Source organism: Oncorhynchus mykiss, chromosome 31 (genome assembly GCF_013265735.2).
Source record: "Oncorhynchus mykiss isolate Arlee chromosome 31, USDA_OmykA_1.1, whole genome shotgun sequence".
NCBI classification, from domain to species: Eukaryota; Metazoa; Chordata; class Actinopteri; order Salmoniformes; family Salmonidae; genus Oncorhynchus; species Oncorhynchus mykiss.
In genome coordinates this window covers 33,629,300-33,647,762 of record NC_050571.1, presented here as the reverse complement: position 1 = coordinate 33,647,762, position 18,463 = coordinate 33,629,300, and the positions used below count along the sequence as shown (strand labels likewise).

General features: G+C 42.4%; 2 protein-coding genes across 3 annotated transcripts; one reads left to right on the top strand and one right to left on the bottom strand.

Annotated features, from left to right (window-relative positions):
* Window positions 1-4,178: 4,178 nt before the first annotated feature.
* Window positions 4,179-12,294, top strand: LOC110505059 (RE1-silencing transcription factor). 2 transcript variants are annotated; one of them, XM_036969566.1, is made up of 5 exons: window positions 4,179-4,507; window positions 6,099-7,006; window positions 7,109-7,192; window positions 7,547-9,696; window positions 10,646-12,294. In XM_036969566.1, the coding sequence occupies exons 2-4, from the start codon at window positions 6,115-6,117 to the stop codon at window positions 9,673-9,675; spliced, it is 3,105 nt and encodes a 1,034-aa protein (XP_036825461.1). In that variant the 5' UTR covers window positions 4,179-4,507; window positions 6,099-6,114; the 3' UTR covers window positions 9,676-9,696; window positions 10,646-12,294. The 2 variants fall into 2 exon arrangements, with proteins under 2 accessions (XP_036825461.1, XP_021439685.2); XM_021584010.2 differs by having other exon boundaries at window positions 7,547-12,294.
* On the bottom strand, window positions 11,550-18,156 carry noa1 (nitric oxide associated 1). The gene is made up of 7 exons (XM_021584011.2): window positions 16,768-18,156; window positions 15,278-15,442; window positions 14,868-15,082; window positions 14,120-14,251; window positions 13,789-13,905; window positions 13,557-13,674; window positions 11,550-13,442 (listed from the first exon to the last, which is right to left on the bottom strand). The coding sequence occupies exons 1-7, from the start codon at window positions 18,068-18,070 to the stop codon at window positions 13,210-13,212; spliced, it is 2,283 nt and encodes a 760-aa protein (XP_021439686.2). The 5' UTR covers window positions 18,071-18,156; the 3' UTR covers window positions 11,550-13,209.
* Window positions 18,157-18,463: the final 307 nt, after the last annotated feature.

Sequence of the window (18,463 nt, the reverse complement as noted above, 5' to 3'; positions counted from 1 at the left end):
GACGAATATGTAGTGAGGGCCAGCCGACTAGAGCATACAGGTCGCAGTGGTGGGTGGTATAAGGCGCTTTGATAACAAAACGGATGGCACTGTGATAGACTACATCCAATTTGCAGAGTAGAGTATTGGAAGCTATTTTGTAGATGACATCGCCGAAGTCGAGGATCGGTAAGATAGTCAGTTTTACTAGGGTAAGTTAGGAGTTGTGAGTGATGGAGGCTTTTTTTGTGAAATAAAAAGCTGATTCTAGATTTGATTTTGGATTGGATATGTTTGCTATGAGTCTGGAACGAGAGTTTACAGTCTAGCCAGACACCTAGGTATTTGTAGTTGTCCACGTATTCTAGGTGAGAACCGTCCAGAGTAGTGATGCTAGTCGGGCGGGCGGGTGCGGGCAGCGAACAGTTGAATAGCATGCATCTGGTTTTGCTAGCGTTTAAGAGCAGTTTGAGGCCACAGAAGAGGTGTTGTATGGCATTGGAGCTCGTTTGGAGGTTAGTTAACACAGTGTCCAAAGAAGGGCCAGATGTATACAGAATGGTGTCGTCTGCGTAGATGTGGATCAGGGAATCACACGCAGCAAGAGCGACATTGTTGATATATACAGAGAAAAGAGTCGGCCCGAGAATTGAACCCTGTGGTACCCCCATAGAGACTGCCAAAGGTCCGGACAACAGGCTCTCCGATTTTACACACCGAACTCTATCTGTGAAGTAGTTGGTGAACCAGGCGAGGCAATCATTTGAGAAACCAAGGCTATTGAGTCTGCCGATAAGAATACGGTGATTGACAGTGTCTAAAGTCTTGACCAGGTCGATGAAGATGGCTTCACAGTACTATCTTTTATCGATGGCTGTTATGATATTGTTTAGTACCTTGAGCATGGCTGAGGTGCACACATGACCAGCTCAGAAACCGGATTGCACAGCGGAGAAGGTACGGTGGGATTCGAAATGGGCAGTGATCTGTTTATTAACTTGGCTTTCAAAGACTTTAGAAAGGCAGGGCAGGATGGATATAGGTCTGTAACAGTTTGGGTCTAGAGTGTCACCCCCTTTGAAGAGGGGGATGACCGCGACAGCTTTCCAATCTTTAGGGATCTCGGACGAAACGAAAGAGAGCTTGAACAGACTGGTAGTAGGGGTTGCAACAATGGGGGCGGATAGGCCCTGTGGCAGGGCTTGCAAACTTTTACAGACTACAAAAGGAAGCACAGCCGAGAGCTGCCCAGTGACACGAGCTTACCGGACGAGCTAAATTACTGCTATGCTCGCTTCGAGGCAAGTAACACTGAAACATGCATGAGAGCATCAGCTGTTTCAGACAACTGTGTGATCATGCTCTCTGCAGTCGATGTGAGTAACACTTTTAAACAGGTTAACATTCACAAGGCTGCAGGGCCAGACGGATTACCAGGATGTGTACTCCAAGCATGCGCTGACCAACTGGCAAGTGTCTTCACTGACATTTTCAAACTCTTCCTTTCAAAGACTCCAGCCACCCTAGTGCCCCCGCACATTGACTTTCTACCGGTACCCCCTGTATATAGCCTAGCTATTGTTATTTTACTGCTGCTCTTTAATTATTTGTTACTTTAATTTCTTATTTTTTTTAGATGTTTTTCTTAAAACTGCATTGTTGGTTAAGGGCTTGTAAGTAAGCATTTCACTGTAAGGTACCTGTTGTATTCGGTGCATGTGACAAATACAATTTGATTTGATTTGACCACATGTATTTTACTCTCACTCTCGTCAGGTTCTGAGCCATCAGGGACAGCAGAATATGATTTGTGCCTTCTTCCTCAACACACATCTTCCCACTCCACTCGGCTCTTCTTCTTCCTCGCTGACCATTACCACGTCTATCCGTTCACCTCACTCTTGCCCTGCCTTCATCAGCTGTATTCCTTGCAGAGCACGCACTAATGGTGTTTCTCCAAAACCCAACTTTGTTCCTTAGCCCAATTTACATGTCTGGCTATTTCTGGACTCTCCATTCTTCCCTTACTGCTAATCAAGTGGCATCTTGCAGGTGAGCAACAGCTTGCTGTGTTCAAAACAATTGGGAACTGGAAACTGGGAACTGTGAAATCTCCATCTTCCGACTTCAGTGTGTTCAAGACAACTGGGAACTCTGAAAAACGAGCTCTGACTGGGAAAAATATTTTGAACAGTCATCCAACTCAGAATTCCAAGTCGGGAACTCTGGCCTCTTTCTAGAGCTGCCACTTTCTGACCTGACTATAGATCACTGACGTTATGATTTGACCTCTTATTTTTCAAAGTTCCCAGTTGTCTTGAAAGCACCATTAGCCCTCTGAAGAAGAGTGTGTACATGTAGTTAGGTGACAGGTATAAAAATGTCTGCTTGTAATTGCTACTGGTTGGGTTGGTATCGCTTGACCCTTGGACTGACTGAAGTTGGTCTATCTTTACATGATCTTTTCTCTTTGACAGAACCACGTAATATACAACTATGATATTCAATTGTCAGTGTAAAAGAATAGCAAAATATGGTAGGAAATATTAAAAGGCCAGTGCAGTCAAAATTCCATTGAGGCAGCGTCCCCATGTCAAATATAACGCAGAAATGCCACCGAGTGGCAGACGACAATAAAACTATAAAATCCATTGACTTTAAAAAATAAAATGTTTAACTTTTACACAATACAAAAAAAGGGAAGTAAACTTAATGTAGACAGGGATATTACAAGAACATTTACATTTGTCATAAAGTATTTTGGTGCTTAATGCTTTTTTGTTTTTACATTTACCAATGATTTCAACATAATGTTTCAGTTCCATCTTCAATAAATTGTTTTTTTTTTGTTCTCTGCCAACTTCACATTATGAATAAAGAATCTTTCAAGAAAATAAACAAATGAACTATGAACATTTTATCTGGGTTCATATCAGTTGGGTCAAAATCTAACAAAATATCAGAATCTTCAAAATGAACATTAAAAGTGATTTCTCCTATAACTTAAAGTCTTCAAACTCAATCCAAAATCTGTCCATTGGTTTGTGATACATTTTGTCCGTGATAATTACATTTTGTGTTAGCAAAAACATGTGCTTTTTATCTGATGACTGAATAATTCAATCACGACCAGAGGGTTTGTGTCAATTACATTATTTTACAGGCTCACTCCCCCAAGGAAACTATGTATGCATCTGGTGTAATTCATGACCTGCAGGCCTTGTGTTGCTAATAACACTTTCATCAAGATGAAAAGCTGTCTTAATTTTCAACAGACCCATAACTACACATTTGCAAAGACCCAATTTCAAAAGTGAAGGCATGTGTATGCTCAGACGAGAGCCTGCTTCCTGGCATGGTGCACAAGGCTTTGGCCCCAACAGACGAAAGTGAGTTTTTGTGCAACAGTACACTGTGGACTAGAGAATGCAGTCTGTGTGGGTTGTTTCCATGTTATACTTTTCTTTTGCATTTTGGCCTGGTAGATCCTTTGACATAACTTTAACTGCCTTGCTCAGGGGCAGAACAAAATATGTTTACCTTGTCAGCTCAGGGATTCAATCCAGCAACATTTAGTTTACTGGCCCAACGCTCCAATTATATCATATTGGTATGGAAAGAATTCAATCAAACCTATATTGCGGGACTTACGCAACAACTCTTTCCCCATGTTCAGTGTGGGCTATCCCCAGTATACCTGGTAATGAAACACTGAAACATGTCAATTAAGATCCTTACTTTTTTATTGGCAAGACACTGATCTACTAACTACACATTCTGAATGTATATATTACACATAATCTAAACAATGTTTCAGGACAGTTTTGAGGAAATAACCAGTCCAGACGATATTAAAAACACTAATGATTTATTCATAAATCGTTGTACTTTGACTTGTTAAATGTTATTTATATTTAATTCTAATGTTACATGTTTGTATTATTGAGATGTATATAGCAGTAGACACTTTGTAACTAGTTTTTCTCCTCAGTGTAATTGTATTTTTTTTCATAAGAGGAATAAAACATTTTGCAAAATGATAATAACTCACATAATAATGCACATATTTATTAGAAGAACGTACAACAAGATTGCTTTGTTTGACCAATTGGACATTGTAATTTGGAACGAAGACGCCCCGGGTGGATGCCGCGTTCCAAACAACTGCGAACTCGGAAATTTCCGACTTCCGACTTCAGTGCGTTCAAGACAAAAATTGTTTTGAACGGTCATTCAACTCGGAGTTCCAAGTCGGGTACTCCGGCCTTTTTCTAGAGCTCCGATTTGCCGACCTGATGATCACTGAAGTCATGATTTTACATCGTTTTTCCATGAAGTTCCCAGATGTCTTGAAAGCACCAAGAAACACCACAGTAGCTCGCGCTGACGTCAGCCAGCCTTCCCTGCGAACAGACGGAGCCAAGGGTGATGTGTAGGAATGTACAGAAACTTCTTCCTTGAACAGTTTGTGTACTAGTACTTCGATAATATTGACCGAATACCGACAGGGAGTGGACACATATATACGGTAAGTTGTATGTAACCAATTAACATATTAACTGCCTATTGTTTTGAATTTGTTAAACAAGCTAACTTTAACGAACAGTTTTGAAAATGGAGGCAGTGTGGGGGTTGCTCATTGGGGTTGCTGAAAGGGAGAGGCGCTGTCCAGGGCTGATTTCAGCACGGAGATCAGGACCATGGCTAACACACGCTGTTCTAAACTTTCGAAGTGTTTACACGCCTAACTTTATTTATGATAGGATTCGTTTTTTAAATAAAACTAATAACATAAACATTATTTATAAATTGTTCAAGATTATAGAAGTTAACTTTGTATTGTTCGGAGTTTGCGCCTCGGCAAAACTAGTTTTCCGAGTTAAGTTTTGAGGGGCCTTGCTGGACAGCGACATTCTCTGCCTCTGTCGTAGCAAGTTTACATAGCGATATGTGGAATACTATTGTTGATAAACGTTTTTTTTTTTTTTTTAGCTACAATCGATTAATTTGTTAACCATATGAAATATCATTTTTCTCCATACCCTAACCAATACTGCAACTTTCCACTTGTATTGTTGAGGTCTAGTTCTAGGTCTGGTGGATAGGCTATAACTCGGAAATTGTATTTTTAGTCATCGTATTCTCTTTAGATTATTTTGATACCAGCATGTTACAAAGTATGTCTACTCTACACAGTTTTGTGCTTAGAAAGTAAATATATGTCAAATGTGTTTAGTAAATATTACCATTTAGGTCTATATATTTTGTTTGGCGTGGAGGTCAAACAACCCAGTGCACAATTGTATTTTTGTATTTCCAGTTCTTATTTTCTCTTCATACTAGTTAGAATGTAGGACAAGCTACTGTAGTTGTTGGGCGCTGTCGACGAAGTTGGTGGTGCTGTTTCAAAATGGCCGAACACACATTTCTGTGCATGCAAACACAGGCCTAGGAGGCTGGATTTTACCAAAGCACAGTGTCAAAGTAAAAGTAGGTCCACAATGAAGTTATGAAACATACATTTTGAAGTGGTGGTATATTCTTGTTCGTTTTGTGTTACATTTTTATATATATTTATGAAAAATATTACATTATTTATTATATTTAATAAAGATAAATATAATTTCTTACAAATGAAGAATACATACAACATTGTAATCGGTTATATAGTCACATAACAGTACATCTTATCAATATGCACAGCAGACCGCATGAAGACAAGGAATCAATGTGATGAAGGTGTACTGTAATTGTGTTGGTTTAGCATACTTTCCTTATCTATTCTGACACTTGTATTGAGGACATTTGTGATTTCTTTCTTGGATGCACCATTCCTGGATTATCATAAAAACATCCTGCGCTATGAGTTCCAAATAACTGATTCAGAGAAGGTACAGTGACATGGTTGGTAGTAGCTTGGACAACTTGCAAGCCATATCATTTTAATGAGTTGGGACCAAGTGTATGTAACTTGAGTTGTCTGGTCTTTTGAAGGTCTGTTAAAACGCAAACTCTCTTTGACTACTACTACTACTAACATTTTAGTCCTGAAAATTAAAACATATCTTAATTGAATTTTTTTGATGCATGACCTCCGGTTCTGCTCTCATCACCCACAGCAACAGCCCTGTCAGCATGGCTTCTCAGACGGTGTATCCAATGGGATTGGTCATGTTCTCCACCTCAGTTGGCATGTCCATGGTGGAGGATGCCCAGGGGTTGGCTGAGCTTCCACACAACGAGCTGCCGGCCCCGCAGCTGGTCATGCTCGCCAACGTAGCCTGTGAAAACCCAGCAGAAGGGAAGGAGATGATGGAGCTTCAAACCGTTGGCAGCTACTCCGATAGTGAAGACGAGAACATCATCAGATACAGTTACGATAGCCATGAGAGAGAGATGTGTATTGTAGAATACCCAGAGTCTCCACGGGCTGCCCTTTCCCAGGTTGAGGCGATAGATGAGGAGGAAGAAGGGATTGACCTGTCCAAACCCTCTGACCAGCGCCCTTTTAGCCCTTCCACTCCTACCATCCCCTCTACACCTCTGGGCATGATCGTGGAGTCAGCTAAGAAGAAGAAACCCTTCTTCTGTAAACCCTGCAACTACCAGGCCCAGTGCGAGGAGGAGTTTGTAACCCACATCCAAATCCACAGCGCCAATAGGATGATCGCAGTGAAAAGCATGGTGGGGGACAAGGCACGGGAGAAAGAGACGTCGGCGGGACCAGATCAAGAGGCGCAGAGCGGTGATGGTGGGGCCAACAACAAAGGACTGATCCGCTGTGAACGCTGCGGCTACAACACCAACCGCTACGACCATTACATGGCTCACCTCAAGCACCACGAGAAGGAGGGCGACGACCAGAGGGTATACAAATGCACCATCTGCACGTATACCACCGTCAGCCAGTACCACTGGAAAAAGCACCTCAGGAACCATTTCCCCAGTAAGCTCTTCACCTGCAACCAGTGCAGCTATTTCTCGGACCGTAAGAACAACTACGTGCAGCATATCCGCACTCACACAGGTATGTCAAATATAACCTTTTCACTCCAAGTATGCACTTAATGGTCAAAGTATGATTTTTTTTTTTTTAACAGTATAGCTAACTCTGGTTTTTCTACTTTAGGGGAGCGTCCTTTTCGATGTCCGTACTGTGAGTACTCAAGCTCCCAGAAGACCCATCTTACCAGGCATATGAGAACACACTCGGGTGAGTGTCTAACACAGGCTACATGACCAAGAAGCCTGACCGTACATCTTTCTATTATGTGACACAAATAGGATTGATTGTGCATAGATATAGGTCTCTGTTTTGGTTTCCTCTCATAGTCAACCTTTTCTCCTTATGTTGCATTCGCTGGAGCAGATGGTTTTGGATAAGAACGGTAAAGTGGTTTGCAATACGTGCTGTGAGATGCCTAGTGTTCGACTTGTAATTGTTGCTTGTCTCTCTGTATTGTGGTCCATCTTCCCTGCATGAAATGTGTGCCAGTGTTCCCATTGATGTTAACAGCAGTTAAAATGTCTCTAAACTGACCATTTTCCACATTGCTTTTCTTGGCAGGTGAAAGGCCTTTCAAATGTGACCGCTGCAACTACCTGGCTGCCAATCAGCATGAGGTGACACGCCATTCCAGACAGGTTCACAATGGACCCAAGCCCCTGTGCTGCCCCCACTGCCCATACAAGACGGCTGACCGCAGCAACTACAAAAAGCATGTGGAGCTCCACCTCAACCCGCGTCAGTTCCTTTGCCCTGTCTGCAAGTATGCTGCTTCCAAGAAGTGTAACCTACAATATCACATCAAGTCTAGACACCCTGGCTGCCCACAGATTGCAATGGATGTGTCAAAGGTCAAGCTGCGTGTCAAGAAACCTGATTCTGATGAATTCACAGATGAGTACACCATGGTGAATGGAATAGCAAAGTTTGAGCTGTCAGCAATTGATGGTGATGAGGGACCAGAGATCTCTGGAGCTGATAAACAATCAAGCCCTATCAATCTGTCGACCAAGAGCAGCAAACCTAGCCCTGTTCAAGCAGTAGAAAGCATGGCAACAGGCAAGACCCCCAAGAAATGTGACAACTCTCCTGTCAAAGAGACCAAGAAGAGCAGCAAAACTAGCCCTGTTCAAGCAGTAGAAAGCATGGCAACAGACAAGACCCCCAAGAAATGTGACATCTCTGTCAAAGAGATACCTAAAAAGGCAAAGGACAAGGCAGAGAAAAAGGTAACACTGAAACGCAAGAGTACAGAGATGAACAGTGAGAATACAAAGCAGAATGTTACCCTGAAGGAGAGTGGGAAGGAGACAGCAGTTGTGGTTGAAATAGCAGGCAATAAAGTTAAGAGAGGTCCCAAAAAACAGATGACTGGGAAAACAAGTGTTCAGGATAAGACCGAAATAAAGGAAAAAGTTCAAAAGGTGGGTTTGGATGAGGACAGTGTTGAGAAAGACAAATCAGTCAAGGAGAGGTTAGAGAAAGACATGCTAGAGAAGGAGAATATGGAGAAAGCGAAGGAGGAAAACAAGAGACTGGAGGAGAAAAAAGAGCAGCTGAAGACACTGAAGAATGAGAAAGAAGGAAAAGAGAACAAAAATGCAATCAAATCTCAGAAGAGTACTTCCAGAAAAATTGAGAAAGTGGTTGAAAAGACTGTTGAAAAAGCTCCCCAAAGTCTGGAAGCACCAGTGAAAAAACAAGGAGAGAAGAGCAAGACAAAGCCAGTGAAGAGAAAAACTACAGAGGCCTTGGACTTATCAATGAAAGAATCTCCTGATGAGTCCTGCACCGACATTAAGGCCAAACGGTTGAAAATCAAGACTGCAGACAAGTTGCAATCAAAAGCCAGTACCCCCCGAAGCAAAACTACTGAGCCTTGCCCAGCGTCCGAGCAGAAGGACCCAGGAAACCAGACGATATACTCGTCTGTAGTGAAAAAGCTGAAAAAGAGCAACAAGAAAAAAGCAAGCCCTGGAGAGACCGAGGCTTCCAGTGAGAACAAGGTGTGTTCCATCATTGAGAACCCCTTCAGCCCCCCTGAAAGCAAAACATGTCCTGCCACAGAGCTTCAGCCAACAGCTGTACAGGAAGAGCAGCAGGCATCTGACCAGGAGACTGTCCCTGCTCTGGATACATCTACTGGGCAGAGCCCTGCAGATGAACGGCCCAGTAATGGGGAAAACAATCTTGCACGGCAAAATGTATCCCCAACCAAGGACACAGCCCCACGGGCTGAGCAGGCTGAGGTCGCCGACAAAGCAGAGGAAACTCCTACTCCTGAAGGCTTCAGCAGCGCCGACGAGTCCCCATCTCCCATAGAAAGTGACGTCTCTCACGATTTCAGACGGGCACAGGGAGAACCATCAACACCAACAACACCCTCCCTGGAGCTCCCTAGGCCAAGACGAAAGCCTACTGAAACCGAGGAGGACGAGGGCATCCACAGCCATGACGGAGGAAGTGAGATCAGTGACAGCGCCTCGGAGGGCAGTGACGATTCAGGGCTCAACGGGCTGGCGGCAGCCGCCGGTAAACCTGTGAATGACCCTGAAACTCCCACAGAAGAGATTCCGACTCCAACTGAACTCAAGAGTCACATGTGCGTCTTCTGTGACCGTAGCTTCCCCTTGGAGGCGGAGTTCCGTCGGCACCTGAATCGGCACCTGGTGAATGTGTATTATCTTTGACAATGCTTCCAAGCCGGACAAGTGAGTGCCTGCAGAGCAGGGAGCTTTGATTCCAGCTGTGTATTTTGCTTGACCCTCTCCCCCTGTTATAAAACATATGTATAGTTGTCTGTGTCAACATATTAACAGTAGATATTCAGTTACCTTGCATTAGTGCTCACGGTTACTGCTGTATAAAATATGAATATTCTATGGTATGCCTAAAACTATCTGACTGTCTTTGTAATACCAGCTTTAGGCAGACTAGTTAATTTGATAATTGGCGTCTGGGCTTTTACATATTGGCTCCCAGACCATTTGACTATAAATTCTACAGTTCTTGTTTTCAAACATAAATCATAGAGGATATGTGAGTTGATGCCATGTGAGGTCCAAAATCTAATATTCATGGTTTGGCATTTGGCTGAGAAATTATGAAAATATGGGATACAATTTTTCTTGCTTCTAAATCTCATATGGTTATGCAACTAACTAAAAGCTAACCAATCTGTAATAGCATGGTATATACAAGTAACTGCCAAAATAAAGGCGTTGGGCCACCACAAGCTGCTATAACAGCTTCAATGTGTTTTGGCATAGATTCTACAACTGCCTGGAACTCTATTGGAGGGATGGGATGCCATTCTTCCATGAGAAATTCCATCATTTTGGTGTTTTTTTGATGGTGGTGAAAAATGCTCTCTCAGATACCATTCCACAATCTCCCATAAGTATTTATTTGGGTTGAGATCTGGTGACTGAGACAAAAACACTTTAAACCCCCTATGCTGCTTTGATACCCCCCTTTCAAAGTCACTGAGATCTCTTCTTCTAGCCATGGTAGCCAAAATAAGGGGCAACTGGGCATTGTTATACTTGACCCTGACCCTAAACATGATGGCATGTGGATTGCTTAATTAACTCAGGAAGCACCTGTTTTCAATATACTTTGTGTCTCTCATTTACTCGAGTGTTTCCTTTATTTTGGCAGTTACCTGGATTTTGCAAACGTGGTTGATATTCAAGAAATCGCTACACCTTTTTTTTTTGTTCACAATCCGGTTGAGTTTTCTACAGAAGAACCCACCAAATGATGAGTTGTACCCCTTGTTTTAATCCATCAGCCCTGTTGAAGAACAACCGTAAATCGATTATGAAAGGAAGTGTTACACTTTTTCAATGAAGAACCAAAGAAACCCTAGGGAGACAAGATTAGAAGGACCCAGGTGGTCCATGCCAAATAACCCAGAGAATAATGGGACTCTCACGCCTATTGTGCGAGTCCACTCCAGTGAAGCGACCTGTCTCCGAAATGGGGACGAGGACTGCATGTTCAAAGTCCACCATTTAGGGAGCACTTGACAACTACTTTGATTTCTTTATTTTATTGATAACATCAATAGATTTTTTTTTAAAACATTGTATATATCTTATCAATCTGTACAATGGACTAACTAATCTCTTCATTACAAAAACTTTCTAGGTGTTAATTGCCATGACTCTTAGTCGAATTGATGAAATATGAAATGGGGCGAGGTTTCTTTGGGTTCATCTGGCACAAGTGTGTATAGAATTGTTTCTTGCGTTAATGTTTGAATTATGTTGTCACTTTTTGTATATCCAATTTCATTTAGTCATACAAAAAGAGAACTCGTACTACTCATTAACAAATGCACAACTAATGTGGGAGGTAGGGTGTTACTGGCCCTTGAAATTTGTAGGCCTGTAGAACTTAAGATCAGGATGAAAAGGATACGATGTGGCTATCACTGATAGAGAATGGACCGCTAACATTGAAAACAAGTTGTGAAATGGGTGTTTGTGCACACATCTGAAACTTTGCCATTATCCGTTTTGTGTTTGATTTCAGAAAATGTCCAAAGATTTTTATTTTATTTTTTTTACAGTTGAGCCTGTGAAGATACACCAGTAGTTCTACATTCTTTTTTTTGCCTTCGACAATCATTATTTTCTGGTTTTGTTTTGAGGTTTTTGCATACTAACAGTGGGGCTTTGTTAATTGAGTCACATTTTCCTACAGTAAGATGTCTGATTTCAATGATGTTGTTATACTGTCTAACTTTATAACCATTCCCTGGAAGTTTAGGTGTAACTGCTTGATTACTCTGCAGATCGAACCCATCAACTTGATTTCTGCAGTTATCACCCCACTCATCTGTTTTACAGAATTGGGCCACCAAAGCTTAGCCTGTTTGTGCCATCAGTGATATACTTCTTTCATCTGCATCTAGTTCTGTGTTCTATTGAGGTGATTGGTAGACTTAGCTAATAAAAATGCCATGTGTACTCTTAGTAAATTCAGTGCAATATTGTGTTTTGGGTATGATGCCAAAGTGAGAAGGTATAGAAATGTAAAGACTTATGTTTTGAGTTTGACTATTGGAAGGCATAGAATAGTACCAGGGTTCCCTGGAAAACTGGTCAAATTTAGCCCGATGCACTCTTATCTAGACGGTTAGATTCCGTGTCACTGTAAATTATCAATTTTTTTTGATCACTTCCTGTATTGTGCTTTTTAGTTGATGGGAACAGTTGTTCCTTCTTTGTAACCATTTTTCATTCACATAATGTGTAATCATATGTACCGTAAAACTTCAATTAAATGCAGTCTCAAATAGCCGCCTGTCCCTTTTAATATTTACGAGGTTACCATGGACACAGCTCTGATATTCCCAGTCATGTGCATTTAAAACATTTTGAATTCTGTTGTTGTTAGCCATGGTGCCACCAAAAATAAAACTAAATATAAAATCCATGGTGCTGAAGCACAAAATCAGGGGTGTATGATAGGCAGCCTTTGCAAGTCTGATCTGCGATGGATTTGTTATGTTTATACTGGTCGCAAACAGTGTGGATGTCTTTTCAACATTTTATTGAGCAAAAGCTGTGTGCATTAGGGAAATAGAAGCCTGGCTTTAATAAGTGGCGGTTGTGTTGGAATTTTTTTAAATTAACGCCCGGGCCATTGAAGTTTTAGCCTATACCCGTCATTTACTGTTTTCAGTTAGTGAAGAAATGTACTATTTTTCGATTCAATAAATGCCAACTAACTTTAACACCTTCACCAAAGTGGGGAGTTATTGGACATTGTCCAAGACTTTGAAAACAATTGGCTGTTTAAAACCTTTTTGTGCATTTAAAACACATCCTGTACCATTTTCTGCTCTACATTTATACATTTTAAGTTGTTGGTGCGTGATTCCTTTCCATTTCTAACATTTTCTGCAGTTACTAATACGTTTAAAAAGTATATGTTTCAAAATACTTCGAAAAAAAAGTGATTCACTAAAAGGTTCCTGACCTGCTGTCTAAATGGAAAGAAAGCCATGTAAATTGAAGCACAAGTCTACACATCGATAAACAAATACAACTGTTTATATGTAGGTTATTTCTAATCGTTACATTTACAGACAATTTTACAAAACCCAGAGATGAAAAAAAAAATCCATAACTGAAAGTGCTGTATCACAAATATCCAGTATCAAAAGCCTCTTGACAAACTCTTGTTGCTCCATAGAGAGGTTGTTACGCACTTCATTTTTTCTTCTTCACCTTGAGCCTCTCTGCTCCTTTGTAGGACAGGCTGGTGTCCACCAGGGCCTGGGGTTTCCTGGTCTTATAAGCAACAGACTTCTTGATGCGCTCTCCCTTCAGGTTAACGATGTTGGGGAGTAGAGGTGGACTCCTCAGGGAGAGCCCTGCACCCACTGGAGCATGGGCACGCAGCAGGAGACTGTTCCCCTCCACTCCTGTCACTGCCACCCATCCTAAGAATAGAATTTTAAAAATTAAAATTCGGTAGCACTAGGCTTTTGAAGAATTACCAACCCTGAAACGTCTGGGTCGGCTGGTTGATCAATTTGTAATTGTGTGTGTATTACCTGCAGAGGAAAACTTGATATCAGCACTGGCTTTCTGATAACCCTGCCCCTTCAGCTCAAAATCTTGGGAGACAAGAGGGGGGAATTCCTTCATGCGTTCTTCTCCACCCATTGGTACCTATCCACACAGAGTTCTTCATGTTGATAACATTATTTGTAAACTTGTTTGTAGTACCATTTCAGAAAGACCTTTTATGTCCTTAACGGAGTTAAGTAAGCAGCATCAACTTACTCCCAGCAGGATTTGACCAGCATGCTTCTGGTAAATGCTGTCAGCCTTGTCCAGACTGGTGATGTGAATCGGGACCCGGTTGGAAGCAATGACTGAGAACCAGCAGGACTTCTCACCCTGGGAAATGAAGATTACCTCTCAGTCAAAGACAGAAGTGTGCACCACTGTTTCGATGTCATAGTTGAGCATGGTTATTTGTTATTAGGATCCCCATTAGCTGTTGCAGTAGCTACTCTTCCTGGGGTCCACACAAAACATGAAAGTGACATAATACGTAACATGAATAGACAAGAACAGCTCAAGGACATAAGCAACAATGAAAGGCATTCACCTGAAGATAATCAATTCGGCCTAGAGCTCCCAAGAATAGCGACATTCCAGGTTTCAACACAAACGTCCTGGGCACGATGGCTTGTGTGGGCACCACCAACTTCACCTCCTGCTCTGTCAACAGATTGAGGACCTAACAAACATGAGGAGGGGGGGTGAGAGATGAATGGATGGCATTGTTCTGTTCAACACTAGTTAGGGCGTGTCTTATAAGAAAACCTTTGAGTGGTTCAATGCAATAATTAACTAAACATAAATCTACTGCAGTGACACGCAAGATGGTTGATCCATAAATCTGTTCCACTGCACATCCATAAATCTGTTCCATTGTAAATGTATCCTGGCATCCCACTTGTGTAAATGATACTTCCAAACGTGATGTAGTAATAGGAGAGGAATAACAAGGGACTCCTTCTCCCCCAGGGGATAAGCTAAGGAACTACTTTCATCTGCCAACTCACTAGCATCAGAAGGGAAACTTAGTCAAAGGGTATTAATTAGTCCCAAGTGTTCTCTCCTAGTGCTGGTAAACAGTTACATCATGATAACATGCCGTTTCAAGTGGATGCAGGGGTGTGTCTGAAATGGCACCCTATTCCCTATATAGTGCACAACTTTTGACCAATAGGTTGCTATTTTGGACAGATTCCAGGATTGTAATGAGTTGCATTGCAATCTATGAAATAATATGGGCAAAGTTTTAGCCTGGCACTAACAGTGGAGCCAAGAGCAAATAGGAAGTAGCTCACGTCATGCTCTTTCATGATGCCAGGGGTGTCATAGAGCCAGTGCGCGTCTTTCAGTTCGTTGAGCGTCAACTCCACTTCCGGGGAAGGGTTGGAAAGAGTACAGTCTCTCTCCTCCTTGTCAATCACATCTTCTCCGTAGGCCAGACTATCAGGATCAAACTCTATCAGGCCTCTGTTGGATTCTACGTTGGTACGGAACGTCCTCCCAATGCGACCTAAACCAACATAGGATTTGTAATAATTACCCTGCATTAAGAGTACAAATCTATAAGCAACAATGCAAGCCATTGAAAACACAGAAGGCCAAGGGCTAAGCTGCATGGGTTGTCCAATTCCAGCCCTTGGTACTTAGGCTACCCTGTTGGGGTTACCATCAGTCGTGTCCCCAACAGCCAACACCAATCTCTTACCCACTAGGTAGCCCTGCTTGCTGAACTGCTCTAGTCTCTTGAGCTCCTGTGGAGAGAGATCACTCTCGGTCTGCTTGGAGGAGCTCTGGAGCCTCTCGGACCTCCTGAACATGCGATACGGGGTGGGGTTGATGATGGGGAACTTCAGGAGGTTCAGGGTTGTACCTGTGGATCATATTCAATTTCAAATACAATTTCAGAATTTGTTTTCAACATTTTAGAGAGACTAGAGCCTATACACAAACGGACATACTCTGAGTGTACAAAACATTAGGAACCTTTCATTACATAGACTGTCCATGTGAATCCAGGTGAAAGCTATGATCCATTATTGAGGTCAGATGTTAAATCCACTTCAGTGAGTGTAGATGAAGGAAAGGAGGCAAGTTAAAAAAGGATTTTGAAGCCTCAGAAAAATGAGACATGGATTGTGTGTGTGTGTGTCATGCAGAGGGTGAACAGGCAAGACAATATTTAAGTGCCTTTGAATGAGGTATAGTAGTAGGTGCCAGGCGCACCTGTTTGTGTCAAGAACTGCAACGCTGAGGGGCCTCCCGAGTGGTGCAGTGGTCTAAGGCACTGGATCGCAGTTCTAGAGGAATCACTACAGACCCGGGCTCGATCCCAGGCTGTATCACACCCGGCCGTGATCGCGAGTCCCATAGGGCGGCACACAATTGTCCCAGCATCGTCTGGGTTAGGGGAGGGTTTGGCCGGTGGGGCTCATCGCACTCACTCTCCTTGTGCCTGACCTCGGTCATCAGTTGAACAGCGTTTCCTCCTACACATTGGTGCGGCTGGCGTTCGGGTTAAGCCGGCGGGAGTTAAGAAGTGCGGTTTGGCCATGTTTCGGAGGATGCGTGACTCGAGCCCGTTGGGGAGTTTCAGCATTGAGGCAAGATCGAAATTGGGGTGAAAAAGGTGGTAAAATACAACAAAATATTTGTTAAATTAACTGCATCGCTGCTGGGTTTTTCCACGCTCAACAGTTTGCCGTGTGTATCAAGAATGGTTCCCCACCCAAAGGACATCCTGGTCTACCACCCAAAGGACATCCAGACAACTTGACACAACTGTGGTAAAGCATTGGAGTCAACATGGGCCAGCAATCCTTGTGGAATGCTTGACACCTTGTAGTCCATGCCGTGACGAACTGAGGCTGTTCTGGGGTGCAACTCAATATTAGGAAGGTGATCCTAATGTTTGGTATACTCACTATAGGTGTTATTGGTTCAAGCTTTCCATCAATGTGACTGTAAAAGTTGTTGGAATGTAAAGCTTTTTCAAGACTGATTACAGCAGCATAGAAAGGAGACAGTTCCATAAATAAGCTCTACAACACTCAGACGGTCTGTGTGCTATCACAAGGTCATGAACTCAACAAAATAACCTATTCGACAAGAAGATTTTATTTACGGTCTTGTTTGAGTGTTTGTAATGCATCTTATAGTGGAACTTTGGGTTACAGACAGGGCAGAGCTCTATCTTACCAGGCCATGGAGATATGGTAGCTTTGTGGATCACATCTGAGGCCCTGGATTTGCAGTAGTCGGACTCCAGTAGACTGTTGAACAGTGTGGATTTCCCGGCATTGGCTGTTCCTACCAGATACACGTCTCCCTTGTACTTCCACGATCTCTGAAGACTTGAGATGAGATTTTCTATTCCGTATCCCGTTTTGGCACTGATTAGGTGGGTATCTTTGATATTTTCACTGGAAATACCTACATCAGCACAGTACATGGAAAGCTGACGCTTAATCCTTTGCAAGTAGTTTTCAGAGTCTCCAGGAAGCAAGTCCACTTTATTACCCAGAACCACTATGTGTTTGTTTTCTCCAACAAGCTCTAGCAAGTCTGGTACTATGGAGTCTGGGGTGTCCAGAAGATCCACAATCAACAGTACCAATGCTTTCTCTGATTTGACCCCGCGGACTATATCCCGATATTCCTCCTTGGACATCTTGACAGTCAATGCCTTTTGGTGGTGTGTGAGCAAGTAGCAACGTTGACAAATTGCCTTTTTCAATTCATCTTCCTCTAGCAAAAGTTTATACTTCTCACTTGGAAGATAGCCTGCCACATCAGGTGCAATGCAGTGCATGACTGCGCCACAGCCGTTGCAGCAGGTGTCACTGACAGGTTCCTCAATATCTGGTGTACCATAGATTCTCTGCTGTCCTTTAAGTTTCTTTTTCTTACTTGTTTCCTTGAGAGGGAACCCTACATCATGAAACTCGATGAGAGAATCAGGGCTCACCGTCTCCAGTTTGGTGACGGTCCCATCTTTCAATGACCGCAGCTGTTGCTCCAGAGTCCTCTGCTGCTTCTCGGAGCCTGACCTCGGCGGCAACCTCTCGTCTTCTTTGGAAATCATGGGGACAGCATTCACATGGAGCTGACCACGAAGTTGGTCAACGTGACTATTTTCTGGCTCAATGTAGTCCATGAAAACAAATTCCTCCTCTTTTTCTGGCTCTATGGAGGCGTGTGTTCCCTGATTTTTATTTTTTTTACCCAGCTCTTGAGTTTTACCGCTTGCTCCTCTTGCAGTGCTGTAAAACCTGGTCATCCATGTGCCATTCAATACAAAATTATGTGCCTGATGGAAACCGCTTCCTCCAAACACAGAAGTATACTGCCTTGGTAGAGCAGGTGATGATATCCATTTGGTCCTACGCTTTACAGATAGACATGGAACTGAAAGATGTCGATAACATTTACAAGTAACAAGTTCACGTAACGGGACTTGCAACAATTTATACATCTTTACAAACGAATACAATGGAATCATACATTAGAAACCACAGTGAGATAACATAACCTTGAATAAAAACACATGTGAGTCGCTGTTGCAGGAGGAGAATATCCTGACAGGAACTTACGTAACCGGAAAGGCCGTTTATTTACGTTTACAACTATTAAGATTCGACATATAATATAATAAAACATATTGTTTGTTAGAAAACCATTGATCATAATAGTTCATATTAGATCAGAGTAGTAAATATATTTAGTTAACACAAATTTCTTGCACATTAAAATAATAACTTTGATATAGGAAGTGACGTTCAGGCTTGACCATCGATATTTTATTTTGTGTGTTCATTTAGCAAAGTGTGTAACGTTAGACAGCGTTGAATCAGACACTGTTGATGATTTAAAAGTCCGTTTCTGCTTATTTATG